The following is a 20982-nucleotide window of genomic DNA, read 5'->3' on the forward strand; positions in this document are numbered from 1 at the left end:
AATGCTTCACTGTAGCAAATGAAGACCCTCTTGGGCAGCATACATAACATACAGATTTTATTAGTGTGGAGGGGAAATGTGTATAAAGCAAATAAGCAACATCTACAAAAACAAATAAATATTGTTGCAGATTTGTTTGGCTGAACAGCAACTCTTGGCTGAAATCCTGTTGGTTAATCCAACTAGAATATATACATTGAATCAGTTGTTGATTAAGCAATCCATATATAATTCCCATTGATTCAACATGGCTACACTAGTCAGAACTAACAGCATTTGGGCCCTTATTCACTTGCAAGGCCACAACTGCAGATTTTTTTAGCTCAATTGTACACCAATATACAGCTATCCCCACTATTCTGCATCCTCCTTGTTTGCATAAACAACTGTGCAACTGTGTCCCTCAAACTGGCATGATTTCTGGGGAATATTTATTTCCAAAAGTCATTAGATCTCTTCTGGAGGCAGAAAGTAACAAAATCATCCTATTGAAATATGGACATTCAGCAGTTTCTGCTAGAAATGCAGCCATCACCTCATATCCTCTATTTATCTTACTTTTAGAGACTCTCTAAAGGCAGTGTTTTTCCTCTGCCATTACTTGATTGCTCTGGTCTATCATTTTAGCTTTTGGCCACAGCCTCAGAATATATTTAGGGAGACGTGGGGGAGGTGAAAGCCAACCCACTTGTAGTGAGAGAGAAAGAAACACAGATTTGGAAAATAGAGGAGGAGAAAGAAACCCGGCCCAGCTATCCTCTGGAACACTTTCCTGTTGCCACCTTCAAAGACATTTAGATTCCTTCAGACCCTTGAAGAGACTGAAGTTTTCTCAGCTCCATCGCCCTGTCCCTGAGGTATGGCATAAAATCCTCCTTTCTTGATTTCTTTCCATTATCCTGCTTTCTGGTATTTCTTACTGCTCAACTTCCTTTCTCAGGAGTAAGCAAACAAATGATAATGTGCAAAAAACTAGGATCAGCATCTGAATTATAAACTAACAGAGGAAAGGCAGTTGTATAATGTGTGGGGATATTCTGTGTTTTACTTTTCCTTGCAAATGCATTCTTGAGTCTTTTGCTTGCTGTGCCCTACTTTTGGTATGCAGTGCATGAAAGGTGTTTTCTTATAGCAGAGGCATGTTAATAACTTTAGACTGGCAAAGTTTTTTTTTTTAAAAAGGACTCTTCTGCCTCGACATCAATATAATTTGCTCATCATATACATATACATACAAACTCTCTCTCTCGGAAGAGGCTACAGTAATTTCTAAAGAAGTTGTTACTCTGTCTCAAAGGTTTCACAACTAATTCCCTGGCTAGTTAATTGAGTTGGCACATGGAATACACCCAGTCATTGGGCAGGTCAAGCTACAGGGCATCTGAGGAACTGAACTTGTCAAGAGGATTTTATCTTAGCAAATTTAGCCCATTCAGAAGCCCATTAAAAGGACTAGGGAGTATTAAAATACCCTCTCCTCTATATCATCATCCTTACTTGCTTGGTGTTTTGCCTAGGACAGGGTTTGGAAGAGTGGCAACATACCAGAAGGAGAATTAAGGTCAAGCCAGGATGTTGCAAACCTATTAAAAATGAAGAGCTGTTGCTCAAAAAGAACTTTATTGCCTTTAAAGGCAGCAGCTGCCTCTTCCGTTCCAAACCATGGAGAATAAATATAATTCAATTGCTTCCCATCTTTCCTCTTTTTTTCTTTTTCTTTTATTTTTTGGAGCTATGATTTTGTTCCAGAAACTTCACTAAAACAGTTTACTGTAAAATGCAGGTAGAAATTTAAGTGCCAAGAAGGAGAAAAAGAATTCCATTGGTCAGACTAGTCTTATTCTTCTCAAGTAACATTAAAGAAAGAAAAGAAGGAAGGAAGGAAGGAAGGAAGGAAGGAAGGAAGGAAGAGAAATGAAACATTTTTAGTTTGAAAGAAGAGAGATGGTGTGTGTGTGAGAAAGAGAGAGAGGGAGGGTTAAAGTAAATGCATGCACAGTTTCATGCAGCTCTTTGAACAAAGCCATTGTCTGCCACATAGGCAAGAGGAGGGGGAGCAGAGAGATATCAACTTTTCAAACTTTTGCCAAGTCCCGCCTGCTCTGGGGGAAAAAACCCTCTTCTCTTGTGTGACTATCCTACAATGGAATGTCGGCTCCCATGGAAACCCTTTCAGGGACTTCTGGTTCAGGAGATGTACAGCCTCAGAAGTTGAAAAAGAAGGATGGTTTCAGATGAAAGCATTTTCCCCTTTCTCCTTCCCCTAATGGAAGAATTTAGATGGTGAAAAGTACAAAAAGTTTTCCCTCCTGAAATAGTGTTGCCTTGATTCTGAATTTGTCCCACTATGCAACATCTAAAGAAATATGTGCGTAGATTGTATCTTGATTTATTAACATTTTTTATTCGAAATAGCCTGTCTGCTTATTATTTCTTATTATTATGCACATTTTGGGAGAGGTGAAAAGTCACTGCTATTATGTGCCTTCAAGTGGACTCCAGTTTATAGCAACCATATCATAGAGTTTTCTGGGTAAGATTTTTTTTTCAGAGGACATTTGCCATTGCCTTCCTTTTAGGAGACTTTGTGACTTGCTCAAGTGAGTTTCCAGGGCCAAATGGGGATTTGAACCCTATTCTCCTGAAGTCTAAGTCCAACAAACTCTTATACCATGCTTGCCCCCTTCAATGTGTGTTTCTGTGTGCGAGAGTGAAAAGGCAGGGCATAAATTAGATGAATAAAAACAGATATGTCATGGGCAGCAAATGCAGTCTAATCCCATGCATAGCGCACCATTAAGTCAGTAAAAGAATTTAACTCAGTATCATTAAACCCAGAGCTTAGTTTGTGCCAGGCATCACCATGATTTGGTTACTCAGTATCTCTGTGTTCAGCTGTTGGGCTCCATTCTGGAATATGGGGAATAAAATGTAGAAAAACGAACATAATGTACTTTTGTCACTAATTACTGTCTGTCTCTTGCTTCTCTAGTTCAAGAACAAGGGGTCAGGTTCTCCCCAGTATGCCCTTTGCTTGCTGTTTGATTGTTCATGGAAAGAACATCAATTAAGTACACGGTTATTTATGCCAGCAGTATCTGATTATGGCTGAAAACAAAGGGCTATGATTGAACACACTTGCCCTTCATTAGACTTGATTGTGTGGCTCACAGCTTAATCATACAGCAACCACTAAGAATGGTTGCTGTATCATTTGTGCATTAGTGTACAGGGGGGGGAGGACGGGAGGGGGAAGAGGGAGAACTGAAGGAGTTTCACAGGTGGCAACTGTCTGGGCTTCTGTCCAATCCAAATTTCCGGTCAGTTCTTCCTTAGAACACAGTGCTAAGAAGTGACAACTTGACTTTTTAACAGCTGAGCTTGCTTTGATGGCACCACTGAAACTATATGATAACATGACCAAAATTAGCTGGAAAATTACATTCACAACAAGCCTTCATTTCCCATGCCTAGCATCATTAGTCCAACTCTCCCCTGAAGTTTTTGGGCTCTACACTTCTGTATTCAGGAGCTCCATGCTCATAACTGACTGTTCCCCGATGGTGTATCTGCATTGCAGAAATAATCCAGTGTGACACCACTTTAATTGCCACAGTTCAATGCTATGGAATTCTGGGATTTGTAGTTTGCTGTGGCACCAGTTTTCTGATAGAGAAGGCTAAATGTCTCACAAAACTACAATTCACATAACTGTAGAAACGCAAAGAACCATGGCAGTTAAAGTGGTGTCAAACTGGATTATTTCTGCAGCGTGGATGCAGCCTGAGTGGGGAAGTGTCCTGCACATAAAGAGCTAAGTAGCTTTGGGGTGAAGTGTTCTGGCCTGGCCTTCTCCCTTACATATTGGGTTTCTGCTTGCAGACAATTGCAATTGTCTACTATCCCCTCTGTTGTAAACCGCTCGGATTCCCAGTGATTGGGCGGTATATAAATAAAACCTATTATTATTATTATTATTATTATTTATTATTATTATAGAGGAACATTCATCTTTATGAGTTCCACCCCAATCACACAAGCATTTTGGTGTAATGTTTTGAGTGTTAGACTACGATTCTGAAGACCAGGGTTTGATTCCCTGCTTGGCCATGGAAACCACCAGGTGATCTTGAGGAGTCACACAGCCCCCAAAAACCTTAGGGTTGGTATAAGTTGGAAACAATTTGAAGGCACACAACAGTAATTAAATCAGGCATGGACTAGAGGGCCCTTGAAACAGAAAAACAACAGAGGGCTGTCTTCTGTAAAGTATAGCACGTGGCAATCCAAAATATGGGACATGACCCCAGAGGTGCCCATGATGACATAGGGCAGGGATGTACAAATTCCAATCAAATAGATGATGTGGGACTACATCTCCCAACATTCCTCCCCATTGTGTGTGCTGCCTAGGGCTGCTGGGTGTTGCACTACAACAACACCTAGAAGACTACACTTTGTGCACCCGACATAAAAGGTCATTGGGTACTTTCTGGTGAGATGAAGCAGCAGAGCACAACTCTCTTGTGCTCCATTTCCCCCTATGATGAAGGCAGGGGGCAGGCTGGTTTTGGCTGGGCCAAAAGGAACACAAGGCAACTGTGCTACAATTCCTTCCCTGCTGGCAGACCAGAAATGTGAGATCAGCCCAGCAGGCATATGGATCAACAAGGGAAGGAAGTACTATCACTGCCAATCCCTCATTGCAGGCTGAAACTACCCTCCAGCCCCACACATTTTAAGAAGACTTGTCTGAGAGTCCTGAAAAATACAAAACAAGATGGTCCCACTGCAATCTGAAACTGAACTTGGGGGGGGGGGGGGGGGAGGATGGACTATAGTTTCCAAGGCTGCTCATCCAGCATGGTCACAGGCCATGCTAGTTGGGGGATTCTGAGAACTGTAGTCCCAAAATATTTTCCCCAAGCTTTGGTTTAAAGTGGTTTAGTTAGTCTTAGTTCTATCACCTCAGTTGGAATGATGTCCCAGTTAATGAAATATCATAATAAAGCCTGTGATCTGCTTTTATTTTGGAAACTATTTGCTAAACCGGATTAGAAAGAAATCTGGCATGTGCAGCCAAGGACTAGCACTGAAAAGTTAGATTGCTTTCTTACTAATATTATGGTTATACAGGGCGAGTCTCTCTGATCCAAAATTCTGAAATCCAAAATATTTCAAAAACCAAAACCTTTCCCATGGGTGGCTGAGATAGTGACACATTTGCTTTCTGACGGTTCAGTGTACAAAAACTTTGTTTCCGTATTAAAAAATATTGACTAAAATTACCTTCAGGCTATATGTACAAGATATATGTAAGACATAAATGAATGTTGTGTTTAGACATGGATCCCATCTCAAAGATCACATTATGTATATATATGCAAATACAGGTATTCTAAAATAAATAAATAAATAAACCCGAAATTCAAAACACTTCTGGTCCCAAGCATTCTGGATCAGGGAGGAATCACACTGTAGAATACTTTTTCTTGTCTGTACCTTAAAACTTGGTGTCCTGCCCTTAAGCAATGGATATTTTGACAGGCCAGTAACTGTATGGAACCATACATGTAGCACTGACAAACCAATTATTGTATGGCAAGAAACTCCTCTTTAAAAATAAAATCAAACAATAAAATAGTGATACATTCATGGCACCTGTCCTGCAGAGCAGATAGATACAGTCCATTTAACAGATGGAGAAAATAAATCTACCTCCATTTTATAATAATAATAATAACAACAACAACAGCAGCAGCAGCAGCAACAACAATTTATTTATACCCTGCTATGATGGAGAAGGGCAGGAAACAACATACTGTCTTGGAACAGGAAGCCAGTCAGGAATAGGATGGCAATCACAGTGTTTTGATTCATTCCTCTTTGCCACTATTGTTGTACTATGTAGCCAGTCTGGCCCCTGAAAGACACTGATTGACCATTGATCTTTTGCAAGCTGCTATTTCTTATATTAAGTTCTCAATGGTAAAACTGTTGATATAAAGTTGACTTCACAGAAAATGAAAGGATAAAGATTTTTAAAACCATACACACATTATAAGTACCATATTGTGTATTCATGACTATTAAAGAGTTCTGCCTTAAGTACTGTGTTTCTCCAGGCATTGTGGGTAATCAAAATGGTGGCTAGTCCAGTCACACCCCCAATATCTTGGAATTCTCATAGCCCCAGTCACCATGGCCATAATGGGGATGATGGGGATGTTGCACAACATCTATTGGGGTAGGGTGCTGGGTTCAGGCAATACTAGGCTAGATTTAGTTGCCCCACGGTACTTGAAGTATTGTTGTTATTACTTCCAGTCCCAGGTTAGCCTGTCAGGGTACATGAAAAGTAGAGGTTGCCTACCAAAGGGCATTAACCCAGTGTGTTGTCAAATTTGGAGCTTGTTCCTCTTCCTGGCAAGTTTTTGTGTCCTGAAACCACAAATAAAAACCAGTTTCTCTGGAATTGTAATACTGAGGTCTCTTTCATGTCCACTATCCTAATCTACACATACTAACCTGGGCTTTATCCATTAGAAGGTCAGCAAAATTTATTTCAGAATCATTTGGATACATTCAAGGGATCCTGATTCTGAAGATGGCAATGTGAAGTCCAGTGTGTCTAAGTCCTCAGAATGTTCAACATAGTGCCATAATTGCGTAGGGACTTAGTCCCTGCCCAATCTGTTTACACTCTTTAATTCAATACGTGGGAGATCATAGAGCAAGTGATAGAAAACAAGTCTAGAAGATACACACACATACACGCATTCTTAGATCTGGTTATAGTTGAGAAGCCTTCTGCAACCTATCCCTCTAGATGTTTTGGACTATAACTTCCATCATCCTTGGGCATTGGCTATGTTGGCTGTGCCTGATGAGGGTTGCATTCCAAAATAATAATAATAATAATAATAATAATAATAATAATATCTTTATTTATAGCCCGCCTTTCCATAGATCAAGGCGGGTTACAGTATACTAAAGTGTACAATTACACCACATAATACACTACACAATAAAAACAGCAATAAAATACGATACAAAATGTCTGGAGGGAAACAGTTTCTGGAAGGTTGCAGCAGAATATGAGAACCAAAGATTTCAGTTGTAAGTGAATATGTGGCAGCTTCCAGATAATGAGGACAATCAACAGTCAAATGCAAAATTAGATGTTTCTATACTTTCACAAAATGTGCAGGCAAGTACCAGCAATTGTGGTGAGCTTGCAACTGGCTTGTGCCACTGCCAGCTGCTTCTCTGTAGCCTTGGGTCTCTTGGCCAAAAGAACAAAGGCAGTAGAGAAGAAGGAGTGGTGGCAGTGGTGACGATGATCTGCTGCTACTGCCCAGCAGCCAGCAAGGCAGGAAAGGGAGGTGATGATGGCAGGAAGGGGAGGAATCCATGGCACCATTTATGCTGCTGGTGCTGCCAACCAGACCCAGAAGCACTGCCCCTGTGCTTCCAGTAGCTGCATCAGCCTGAGGGTATGACTGGGTGTCTCCTCCACCAAAGTGTCACCCAGTGTGGTCCATATCCCTCACACATCTCCAGTGATGTCCCTGGCTCACAGAACTGTCTTGCCCTGCATGCATCTACTCCATAAGAGTGAGCTGCTATAAGATGAATATGGCTGTCAACTCGATGAAGAATTCATCATTGAGATCCAGCATGGTGTAGTGGTTTGAGTATTGGATTATACTGTGGAGACTAGAGTTCAAATCGCTGTGACTAGCCATGTGGAAACACACTGAGGCGGGTTATAGACCACCGAAAAGCCACGGTCTGGCTCCGCCGCCGCTTGCAGCGTCAGGGAGATGCAGCCTTTAAACGGCGCGACTCCCGGATGCTGCAGAGAAGGAGCGCGGAAATTGCGCTCCTTCTCGGGCCCCAGAAGAGGCGCCGCAAGTGCCAAAGGGCGCACTCGCGGCGTCACTTCCGGTGCGCCACGTGCAGACGCAGAGCGTCCGTTACGTCAATATGGCGGCCCCCATGTGGAAGGGGCACTGCCATATTGTACATATTCCATACATACTAGGGTTAGGGGGTGCAGAAGCACCGCCCCTTCCTAACCCTAATACGTATGGAATACGTATTTTTGGGCGGTGTGTAACCTGCCTGAGTGATCCTGGGCAAATCACATTCCCTCAGTCTCAGAGGAGTCTCGGGGGAGACTCAGAAGCAACCCTCATCTCCGGAACAAATCTTGCCAAGAAAACCCTTGTTAGGTTTGTCTTATGATAGCCGTACATCAGAAATGAGTTGAAGACATGCAACAACAATAGCCTGCAATATTATTTTCAGTCACTAGGTGCCATGGTCTCTCTCTGCTTCTTTCTGTCAAGTTACAGTCATACAGGCATAACCTGCAGCCAGGGGCATGAATGGTGGTAGTGGAATAGAGCATGCTTGATGCAACTTCTGCTTCCTGCTGCAGGGTCCTCACACTTAACAAAAATTGATGGGAGAGACAGAGAGACAGAGACAGAGAGAATTGACATGATTATCTTGGTGGCGGATAAGAGTGAGGGACTAAAAGAGTACCAGCATAGAAGAAGAGAAAGAAAAATATTGTGAGGGTAAGATAAATAGCATAGGGAAAAAAGAAAGAGCGCTTGGACAGATGGGTGAGGGAAAAGAGCAACTGAATAGGTAAGCAGAGAAGAATCAAGTGATTCCATGGGAGAGGGGAAAGGTGGATGAGTAAAAGGAAAGGAAGATAATTTGCATCAGTAGTTGAGTGGAGAGAAACAGTACCTGCTAGCTGAGAAAGAAGGATCATTGGAGTGGATGGGGGAACTAAGAGATATCTAAACTATGTGAAATTGGGTATTTCTGGTGTTCATGGAACTCAGCAGGGGGAGAGGAGAAAACAAGGAGGAATCTTGCCCTGCTCAGTAAGCCTTAGCAAAAAGAAACTGTTGGACCTTCTCATGCCTTCTATGTTCTTCATTAATACTGATTACCATCTTGACTTCAGTATGATGTTGCTTAACTCCCCATCTCCTAATATTCATCTGTGAAATGATAGATAGTATGAAAACCTATTGCCTTAATCAGAGTTATACTATGACCGTGTTTGCATTAACACTGAAGAATTAGTGCAGTGTGACCCCACCTTAACTGCCATGATTCAGTGCTTTGGAATTCTAGGATTTGTATTTTTGTAGGACATTTACCATTCTCTGTCAAAGAGCTTTGGTGCCACAACAAACTACAAATCCCAGGATTGCATAGCACTGAGACATGGAAGTTAAAGTGGTGTTAAACAGCATTATTTCTGCAGTGCAGATGCAGCCTAAATCTGGTTCAAACTTCCAGTGTCCCCTAGAATTAATTCCAGGTTGCAGCTACACTTTCTCCAGCCTCAAATACTTTCTTTGTCTGATGGAACATTTGAACACATGGGAGATTAAGTTAAAGAAACAGAAACAACTCTAAACATAAAACCTAAGAAAGTATTCATTTTAATTTCAAGTGTATCAAGCATATCAGCTTGAATTGTTAGCTTTAGTTTAATTGTTATAGAATCATAGATTGGATGACCTCAAGAGTCCAACTCCCTGCTATGCAAGAACACAGAATCAAAGCACTTCCAACAAATAGCCATCCAACTTTTGTAAAAACCTCCAAAGAAGGGGACTCTACCACACTCTGAGCCAGCATATTCCACAAATTGGTTATGGGCCAATTTTAATTCATGAGATCAAATTGTAATGGTGGGGTATAAGATAATAGTGAGAGCCAGGTTGTTGGAGTGGTCTAAGCATTAGACTGTGACCCTGGAGACCAGGGTTTGAATCTCTGTTTGGCCATGGAAACCCACTGGGTGACCTTGGACAAATGACACTTTCTCAGCCTCAGAGTAAGGCAAAGGCCACCCCTTCTCTAAACAATCTTGTCAAGAAAACTCTGTGATAGGTTCGCCTTAGTGTCATAAGTTGAAAATGACTTAAAGACTCAAATCACTACACCAAGTTGGTTCTCCATTGTTGTTGATTGAAAAATGCATTGGGTTTCCATGCCTGAGTGGGGATTTGAACCTTGATCTCCAAAGTGATCTCTTAGTGATCTCTTGGACTAATCTCTTAGTCCAACACTCAACCACTACACCAAGCCCTCTGCAAGCTAAAGGTAGTTTTAATTAAAATTAACTAATCCATTAAAACAACAACTTTGAAGCACACACCCTTAGGGTCCCATACCAGGTTTCTCATGACTTGTCACAGCTTTGGAGCTAAGATGAAGGCAAACAAAGGGACACACACACACATGTGCACATACCTTTTTATTAAAACAGGCAGCAAATAGGTGTCAGATTTAATCATACTTACAATAAATCAGTTGAAGGCAAAATGACTTCATAACTAATTGAAGTTATTTTGATTTAATTGGATCTGTTCTTAAGTGCAACTAAATCTGAATCCAAACAGTTATATGGATGTCTATTGCCTAAGTTTGACCAGGACTCTTGCCATATGGACTGTGCTGACATTTCCAGGTAATGACAGTAAAAAGTTGTTTAGTTTTCATGATCTCAGACATTTTCCTCTGCCTGTATGAAACCCACAGAGTGGAAATGTACAGAAGAGCATAGAGGCTATGGATTCTTTTATCCAGTTGTTGTTGGCAAATGGGGGGGGAAAAAGCAAGTCTATTTTGTTCAACTTCTCTAATATAAAAATAAATATGATGTAGGTATTTTGGACTATAAACAATAAGGATTTTGTATGAATTTTAGATATATTTTATGTATGTCTTACCTATTATAAACATTATAGCCTGAAATAAACCATCTGAATCAAAAAATGTTATTATTATATTTATTTGTATCCTGCTCTTTTCCCAGAGCTGGGACTCAGAGCCTCTTCACAACATTTAAAAACAATACAATTAACAATACAATGAATCAAAAATGTAATTATTTCAGTTCCTAATGGAACCACCCATACTATCCTATCTAAGTATTTGCTGTAAATAGACTGGAAGGCATTTTAGATAATTTTTTGTTAATTAGTTATTCTAGAAATCAGACAAGGTGCTTGGTCCTTCCTTTTCTTTTATGTTTTAGTACTATTGCATAATAAAATCAGTGCCAGTCTCTTAACAGTTCTCACACCTGCCTCTGGAAATCCTCTTGGAATCCATAACAAAAATGTTTTATCCAAAGCCTTATCACATCAGTGGCTTAAATTTTCGAACATAAGAGCAATCCTGAATGAGACCATGACAATATCTTAGCATACTGTTATTGTGCTATTATTCCACTTTAAATGCTATGTCTGCCTCCTGTGGCATTCTGGGGCCTGTAGTTTAGTGAGGTCTAAGAGCACTTTGGTTAAGAAGTCTAAATGCCCTTCCCTAAATCCCAGAATTCCACAGAAGGTAGCTGTAGGAGTAAAAGGGGAATAATAGTGCTATGACAGTATAGTGAGGTATTGAGACAAATGGGCCGTTTTGTGCGTGCGGAGCGCGCACTAGGGTTAGAAAGGGGTGATGCTTTTGCACCCCCCTAACCCTAGTGCATGCTCCGCACACACAAAATGGCGGCGGCCGTTCCACACGGCCGCCGCCATGAGGACCTCACGACCGCGCTGCCTCTATACAGGGCGAGGCGGAAGTGACGTCCTCGCTCCGCGCCAGGGTGCCTAGTGCGCCCTTAGCGTGGAGCAGGAAGGAGCTCCGTTTGGTCCGCTGGGCGCAGCCTTCACACGTCTGCGCCCAGTGGACCAAAGGAGAAAGGAGCCAAGCGGCCCCTTTCTCCTCCTCCCTGCCGCGGCGGGGTGTCCTTGGGGCTTGAAGCCCCAGGGACACCCCTTTGCAGGCTGCGGGGAAGCAGCGTTTTGCCGCTTCCCCACAGCCTGAAAAGCGGCGGATCGGGGCCTCAGTGGCTGCTGTTCCGGCCACTGAGGCCCCGATACACCGGGGAAAGGGGCGGGTACAGCCCGCCCCAAATGGGCGGTCTGTAACCCGCCAAAGTCCTGCCTAGTTAAATGTTCAGTGACCAAGTATGTAGTTGCTATAGGAAAACCACAAGTAGGATCTGCACCCTTCAGCACCTTCCTGCTCATGCTCCCTAGCAACTCATATTGAAAGCCATACTACCTACCATCCCTTGAGGCCACACATAACCATCATAACTAGTAGCCATTGACAGCATATGACAATGCAAATACATTCTGTACATATTTCAGTTAGAGTCAAAACAGAACCAAGAAAGACACATCTCTTGATGTGATCTCTTGAGGGTACATTTCTGATTACAATGATTTTACAGTCACCTGAATCTGTGCTTTTTTAATCTCTTCAAAAGTGGTGATGAAGTTAGTTCTGGTTGGAGTGACCCTTTGTCTCTCCACACATTGAAAAAATGTGAGAGCGGGTTCAAGAGAACCTTTCTACCAAGCAGGGATTCAAACCCTGGTCTCCTAAAGTCCTACTCCAGCACTAAAACCACCAAATTTTCACTTTAACCACATGAAACTATGTATATGTAAATAGGCTGTGCTAGTTGTTTATATCACAACTATTACCAGGGCAGTTGATAAATAAAGGCTGAATATTCAGAGGCCTGGTCTAAATTCAGTGCATATGCATGCATTCAGCAGTCATTTTTTAAAAAAGCACAATGCTGTGATCCTCATAGTTACAGAGAGACACATAGAAAAGAACAAAAGAAAACTGCAGAGAATTTCAAGAAATAACTCCTGGCTTTGAATACCAGGGCTCCTTGGGATTTGTCTCTGCTCTTGACTAGAAGCCTAAGTGGCTGAGAAGGGGATTGTATTCACTGCAAATGAGCAGCAAATCTTAAAGAATGTTTGCATGTGTATATAGAAGAGAAGGAAGAAGAGAGATCATGTTCCCTTTTTACAGTATGAGTACGACAGACACAGCTATGTGCCCACCATAGACATGGCTGTGTGTACTCTACAATTAAGATTACAAATCTTCACCAAGATAATCCACATTCTGCATCATGAAAAGCAAGCATGTACAGCTGAGGTACATGATAATTAAGCAATATTTGTATATCTGGCATAATTTTTTCTGCTTCCCTTTAGCACAGGAATAACATAGTTTCAGAAGGCCTTTTCAAACAGGAACTGTTGGTCCTTCTTAATTTGCCTAGGCAGCATTCACACGTTTGCAAAGTTAATAATCTTCAAAAATTTAAGGACTTGAAGCCTTTTCTAAAAATGAAAGCTGAGATTCTTTGGATGCCAGAATAATTGCCTGCACATAGCTTTAACTGAAGTGATGTAAACTGCCTGAACATATCTAAACAGAATGTGAAAAATAACCATGGCTATTCCCACTCCTGTCTTTCCTAGTTGCAGTATGCTTTCAAATTACCTGGGTGCCACCTGTGTCACATAAAAATATGTCCTGCAACCATCACTATTTATTTTTTAAAAAAGAAAAAAAATGCTAAAATATATAAAGAAATTAGTTCCTGGGAATTCTTTCCTATAGGAAGACAGAGCTTGGTGACAGAGGTGAAAGGAGTGTAGCTGTGATGTATTTACTCTTGAGAAAAAAATTATATTGTTCCTGCTTAGAGACCTGATGCAAAGAAAAAATAAACCCAGTTAAAGGAAAGTATTGAAAAACCTATCAGATATTGACACCTCTGCATAGGAATTGAACTTTTCCTGTAAGTGTATGTTGGATCTCTTTCTTCAATAGTTAGGGTATTGATTTTACCAGAATTTTAAAACTGCTGCATCCATGATACTTCTACCCTGATGCTCAAATTAAGCTTCAGTCTGCATTTCTTGGCCCATATTTTCTCCCCACAGATAACTGGGTGGTAGCTATGGAACCAACCCTCACTAAAGGAGAGTCGCACTATGTAGTGACTGCAGATCATGAAGGTGCCCAATTCAAAAGTTTCCAAGATAAAGTTTTAATGCAAACTCTCTTGGAAATAACTTTGGTTAATGAGGCTTTTCTTTTACACTTTAAAAAATCACCTTGTTTCCTGTCTCCAGCAACAGACGTTTATGTAAAGACTATTTGCTTAAATTTGATCCGTGCCCTGTCTACCTCCAAACACAACAACAGCAGCACTGAGTGTTTGCTGGCTTGTTGTCAGATGGACTCCAAACACCCAAGTACAATCAGGTTCTGATCTTCTCTGGTGCAAGGGATGCTGCTGAGATTTTCACCAAGTATTGATCAGGGATATCTGAGGGAGTGTTGTTTTTCAAATGTATACCCTCACTTTGACCCCTCTCATGTACCTCTGAACCCCAATTACACTATCATAGCTTAGCTTAAATATAGCTAGGACATAAGAGAAATATGCTCAGCTAGGTAAATGAAGTGCAAGATGAAAAAGAAAATTCTTTATAAGTCAGAGATGAAGGAAGCAGCCAGATTCAGCTGTACTTTTCCATCCTAAAAATTCTCTTTGAAAGGGGAACAGCTATTGACCTCAGCTTCAAGTCTTGGCAGTGATGGAGAATGCTTTTAGCAGCCTCCAGAGCAAATAAAGGAGAAAGGAAGGAACTTGGTGTACTGGGCTGGAGGGAAAGCGGCAGGGGTGGATGGATGGGTGGGTAGGGGGAAAGGCTTTGCAGGCACTGGGCAGTGGCCAAGTCAAAGGGAAAGGGAGTCACTACCTTATTGCTATGGGTGCTGCTAACCAGATGTTGAGGGAGTGATGGGAGATGCAATCCAGCACATTTGGGAAATGGGTGCTCCAGCTCTATGGGAAAATGTCAATGCTTAGGCAATGCTCCTGATACAGAAGTTGTGTAGTGAACATTTTCTTTCAGTTTCAGTGTAAAATATGAGTACAAACTTACTGTGTTCAGCGGATACAAAAACTGGAAACTTAAATGAAAGTTTTGCTGCATCTATGTGGTCCTCCTACATTCTTGAATGGGGGACAGCTGGCTGAATGAGACTACATGTGAAAGGGATCTTGGAGTCCAAGTAGACCACAAGTTGAACATGAGTCAACAGTGCGATGCGGCAGCTAAAAAGGCCAATGCAATTTTAGGCTGCATCAATAAAAGTATAGTGTCTAGATCAAGAGAAGTAATAGTGCCACTGTATTCTGCTCTGGTCAGGCCCCACCTGGAATATTGTGTCCAGTTCTGGGCACCACAATTCAAAAAGAACATGGAGAATCTGGAGCGTCTTCAGAGGAGGGCGACTAAAATGGTGAAAGGTCTGGAAACCATGCCCTATGAGGAACGACTCAGGGAGCTGGGGATGTTTAGCCTGGAGAAGAGAAGGTTAAGAGGTGATATGATATCCCTGTTTAAATATTTGAAAGGATGTCATATTGAGGAGGGAGAAAGCTTGTTTTCTGCTGCTCCAGAGAACAGGACCTGGAACAATGGATGCAAGCTACAGGAAAAGAGATTCCACCTAAACATTAGGTGGAACTTCCTGAGAGTAAGGGCTGTCCGACAGTGGAACACACTCCCTCGGAGTGTAGTGGAGTCTCCTTCCTTGGAGGTCTTTAAGCAAAGGCTCGATGGCCATCTGTCGGGGATGCTTTGATTTGGATTTCCTGCCCGGCAGAGGGTTGGACTGGATGGCCCGTGCGGTCTCTTCCAACTCTATGATTCTATGATTCTATGAAGGTGGTCCCACATTCAAATGGGGAGGGAAGTGAGTTGAAATGGCTTATACTGCAGTCTGTCAGAAATTTGCATTTGTATATTTTATTAAACCTAAAATATATTATGGGATGGGAAAAATCTGCCCACATTTGTCTCAGATTTCAAGTGGTGATGAAATCTGCATGTACGTAGTTTCAAAGGTGAACTTTTGAAAGTCCCCAAGCTGGCATTCAAAATGTGGCATTAAGTGAATTTTTCTGGGTTGGGGGCCTGATTTCAATTTTGGATGAGTGAGGTTTTAATTTGATTCACACTTACTTTCTTGATATTTAATTGATACCAGTGGCACCAATTTACAAATGAATGTGCATAAAACTGCACTAGAATAAAAAGCTAATCTTCTCCCACCAACATAACTTGTACTTCAATGTAAATACAGTATTTGAAACTAGCATATTTTTCTCTTTTCTCTTAAATTTCAGTTACCATGAGGAAAATCAGTTTTGGAGGTCTTGCTCCTACACTAAATGAAACAGACACATTAATTCTTATATGATTCTTTAGTCCACCAAAATTCAACTTTGCTTTGTGCTCAAAATTTTAGATAGGGAAAGTTAAATTAGGCCAGGGGATGAGCAACTGCAGTGGGTTGGATAGGCCAGTTTTTTCACATGTACACCTGCATTTATATTTGCAAAGTCAGAGGAAAGCCATGTTGGTGCTACAGCCTGAGTCTCCTTTATCCATTTTTTAAAATTTTGGAATACCTTTATTTGCATATACACACATAATGGGATATCTTGGAGATGATCCAAGTTCTAACACAAAATTCATTTATGTTTCATATATACCATATACACTTAGACTGAAGGTAATTTTATTCAACATTTTTAATAATTTTGTGGATGAAACAATGTTTGTGTACCTCAAACCATCAGAAAGCAAAGGCATCACTATATCAGCCACTCATGAAAAAAAATGTCAGTTTTTGGAATATTTTGGATTTTGGAATTCTGGATAAGGTAGACTCAACCTGTACATCTGAAAATCTGACTGTCAGTATTGTCTTTGTTTTTAAATCCAGTCTTGTCATGCAAACCTTCTAGCAGTAGGAAAGATCATTTCTGCAATTTTATCCATCTTAATACAAAATCCTAACTGCCATGGAGATCCCTTCTCTGATATAAGAAGGAAGTGATTATTCCACAATAGATGCTATCTGGGCAACTTGGCTGATGAGCAGCATGGCAACAGTTCCCAGGTTTTGACCCTGGATGGCTTGCTAGCTGTCAAGGCAGCCCCACGAAGAATTATTTTGTTATCTCACTGTCTGCCTCTTCAGATTCTTGCCTGGTGCTAGACACAACAGCCATACCTTCTTCACTATAGTCATTCCATTTTGTATTAACACAGATATTGAAGTTTAAAAACTTTATGTGATGGCAGAAAAAATTACCAACATATGGAGCAATTACCCCTCTGTAACAGAACAGGAAGAGTATGAATCAAGGCCTGAAGACTCATCACAGCTGAGAATAGCAATCTGAGATGAGGACTTTACCATTGTATTCTTCACTATGTATGCCAGATTGTAGATAAGCAAAGAATGTAATCTCTCAGGATTTTCTTTTTGCAAAGACTTGGTTGAACAAGGTTGGGCAAACATGAATAGTGGGGCAAGGGTATGAAAGCAAAGAGAGACTTTGAGCATTATGTAACAGAATAGGAAGCACATGTTATTCTGTCTCCCTTGGTTCCATCTTATCTGTAGTGTCTGGAACTGAATTTTGTATCTCCAGTAACAGTGGGAGATACAGACATCTGACATCAGGACAGCCTGTGCATCTGACCACAAAAGAAGACACAAAAGTTATATTTTGAACACTCTGGAGAGTGTAAGGGAGAGCAGGATAGTCAGCATCCATCCTCTGCATTAAATCATTCTTAAATCATGGCTAGATCACGGCAGAAGTCAGTATTCATGTTGTTATTTCTGTCATTGTGTCTATGTTATCTGAAGGACTATGAAGTTAAAAGGAAGTGACAACTTGATGGTTCGCAGTATTTTGGAGTGTATTTTGGTGGAGTGGTCATCCACCCTGGCCAGTGATAATCTCTGGCTATTAGCCATGCTCTTGAGGACTGACTGAAGTTGTTGCCCAAAATATGTGGAATTGCCTATCCCTCTTCCAAATATGAAAACTGACCTATCCAGTCATTATTTTCTGTTATTTTGCTGACCAAGTGATTCTTTAATGTGCCTTACTCTGATATCCCAAGAGGATAAAAGGGTTTTCATGGGTACTCTTGATGTGTAATCTGCTTGGAATAGCAGCTGCAAAATTCAAATAATCAAATGTGTTTACAGGTCTCATATCTGAGAACTCCACTCATTTATGTCTTAAATTCACAACTGGGTTATAGAACACGCCAGATGAACATCTGTAAGTCATAATAAAACATGACTTCACTTCTTCCAGAAGCTTTTGTATCACCCCCCCTATATGTCCCCCACACTCCTATGCTTCTTTTTCCTTTGGGAATTTTTTTACAAGTACAAGCAGTGCTGTTTTCATGGGATTTATGTTCTTCTAATATAAGAATTTGAGAAGGGTTCTGATGGATCACCAGAGGCCTACATAGTCCAACACTCTTTTCTACAGTGGTGAACCAGATGTCCATGAGAAACCCATAAATGGATCTTAAGTGGAAACTCTTGTTCATGTTCTCTAGCAGCTGGTATTCAGAGGCAGACTGTTTGAAACTGGAGGTGATATATAGCCAAGTACCTTGGCCAGAGAAGGTGGTCACAGAAAGACCTTCAAGATAATTAATGTTAGCACTGTAAAAATTCTCATGCTTTTGGCTGTTGCCTGGCCCCCTGGTTATGCACCACTGACTTATTTTAAACCAGGGGTGGGTATCATGCCACCCTCCAGAAGTTTTAGGACTACACCTCCCAGCATTCCTCACTATTGCCTACTCAAACTAGGGCTGTTGGGTAATACAGTTCTACATCATACAGAGATTCACACAATCCATACCCCTGCTAAAAGAGAAGACAAACAATCCAGATGTCAATTTAGTGTAGTGTAGTAATATTGTGCAGTAGTTTGTGTGTATTTTTAGGACTAAGGCTTAAAGCCTCACACAATAATAAAGGGTCATTTTATAATATTAGGTTACTCTTTTATCTGTTAACCTACCCCATGGCTATCCCATGAGGTTGTTCTAAGAATAAAGTTTTGAGAGAGTCTGATCAGGTTTGCTGCCCTGAAATCCTTGGAAGAATGGTGGAATGCAATGTAATATATGGAAATAATCATAATCTAATTGTCATGGGAAAAAATCTGCAATTTTCAGACAAATCAATTCAACAGAATACAACACATAATTTCCAAAAGATTGTTAATCCTTTTTTTCTCTTCTCTATTTCCATAGAAAGATGCGTGCTTGGGTTTTCTTCCTCCTCTGCCTTGCAGGCAAGGCCCTGGCGGCACCAGTGAGTATCATGCCCAGCCCTACAAATCTTTTTTCTAGAATGAATTTTAATCTCTCCTCTTTCAAAGACTCCCATTCAGTTATTCATAACAGTTAGGAGAATTTTGGGGCCCATATTCACTAAAGCTTCAACTGCTGACCCCATTCCAGTGGAAAAGACAATAATGTTCGTTACAGTGGAAAGCAGTAGGAAAAGATACAGACCATGCCACAGATTCAGTCAAGGAAACCATGGCTGCCCTGAGTTTGCAAGACCATAAACAAGCAGCAGGAATTCTTGAATTCTCAAGAGCTGCTTTAAAGCAGGGATGGGAATCAGGCTGCCCTCCAGATGTTGTTGGACTGCAACTGCCATCATGCCTCATGATTGGGTATGCTGGTGTGGGCTGATAAGAAGTGTTTCTGACAACATTTGGAAAGCCACACAACTCCCATTCTTGCTTTAAAGACAGCCTGGTCTTATGCAGTTTCTCAGAATTTCATCTCACTGAATGGTTGGCTTTCTGCTTGTGAAAGACACTAAAACTCCCTCAGGTAATGAAGGTGTTGTTGTCATGCCCTTTCAAGTTGACTCTGACCTATGGCTACTCTCCCTCCTAGAGAGATTTATTTGGAAGAGGTTTGCCATTGTCTTGCTCTCAGGCTGAGAAGGAGTGATTTGCCCAAGATCCCCCCGAGTTTCCATGGCTAAGCAAGGATTCAAATTGTGGTCTCCCATCACTACACCATTCTAGCTCAATATAAGTGATACGTGAGGATCTCTTTGCTACCAAAACAACGGATAGTCTGTTCACAGTGCCAGGTCTAGGATAACTGAATGTCTTCAATTTTGATGCTCCCATCCTGTGAGGTATGAGATAAGATAAGGCTGCCTTCCATAACAAGGTGGCCAGATAAGGAGCTACACTATAACTACATTAGTGTCACCTGTGGCAAAGAGAAGCATTACTTACACTACAGGGTGAGGAATGTGTGGCTATCTAGATCAGAGCTTGGAAAAAGTCCATTTTTGGATCTTCAGGTCCCAGAATTCCCCACTGTCTACAGGCTTCTGGAAGTTGTTGACTTAACAATTAACTTCCCCAAGCTCTCCTCAAGATGTTAGAAAATACTGTACTCCTAGGAGCCTTAACCGGCCTACAGACCTAGAGGGATGATGGGAACTACATTTCAGCCACAAGTGGAGGGCTTCATGTTATAGCACTTGGATGGGAGCCCAAATGAGGCTTGGCCACAGACTTCTATAATCACTGGAGTCAGAGTGAGGCTTGAAAACAGAGAGAATATCTCATACTTGGTGCAGCATATTACCTCCTCCTTTCTTCTTCCTTTCAGCAGGAGGCTCTGCCAGATGAGACGGAAGTAATAGAGGATCCTGCCACAGAGGTATTACTTGGTGTGAAAGTGATTCCTTTTCCTTTTCAAGTGCTTTCTGGAAAGGGCTGCGCTGAAATAATTGTTTGGCTTTGCCTATAGTCATCACCTGATTCCATGCAGATGTACTAGCTCGGGTGATGGGAATTGTTGTCTAGGACAGTGCTACTCAAAGTGGTGGCCCATGAACTGGTGCCAGCCTGAGATGTTAGCTGCCAGGCCAAAGTGGTTTCCAGGAAACCAAGAAGCCCATGGGGGGAAATATATTGCTGGTCCCTGGCACATTGAGGGGAAGGAAATACCTTCCAGTCTCCCCACATCAGATAGGTTAAGAAGCACTGGCCTAAAGAGCACCACATTAACAGGTGGCTAGTATATTCTTATGTCTTCTGCAGAGCTGGAAAACATTACATTTTTAACTGACCATGCTGCTTAGGGAATTCTGAACTTATACCAAAAGAACAAATTTTCCAAGCTCTGGCCTTGTGAGTGGCATCTCAGGATCAATAATCAATGC

At 41.4% G+C, this 20982-nt stretch overlaps 1 protein-coding gene across 2 annotated transcripts in view; it reads left to right on the forward strand.

Moving 5' to 3' along the window:
• Window positions 1-688: 688 nt before the first annotated feature.
• LOC149321768 (SPARC) overlaps window positions 689-20982 on the forward strand; it is a 32392-nt gene continuing 12098 nt past the window's right edge. Inside the window, exons 1-3 of one of the 2 annotated variants that reach the window (XM_089528239.1) lie at window positions 689-857; window positions 19032-19092; window positions 20427-20477. In XM_089528239.1, the coding sequence (XP_089384365.1) occupies window positions 19036-19092; window positions 20427-20477 (108 nt within the window). In that variant the 5' untranslated portion in view covers window positions 689-857; window positions 19032-19035. The remainder of the gene's footprint in view (window positions 858-19031; window positions 19093-20426; window positions 20478-20982) is intronic. The other variant, XM_089528240.1, reaches the window with a different exon arrangement.

The sequence above is a fragment of the Sceloporus occidentalis genome, unplaced genomic scaffold (genome assembly GCF_023333645.1).
Source record: "Sceloporus occidentalis isolate IW3139 unplaced genomic scaffold, rSceOcc1.0.p SCAF_1, whole genome shotgun sequence".
Taxonomy (NCBI): Eukaryota; Metazoa; Chordata; class Lepidosauria; order Squamata; family Phrynosomatidae; genus Sceloporus; species Sceloporus occidentalis.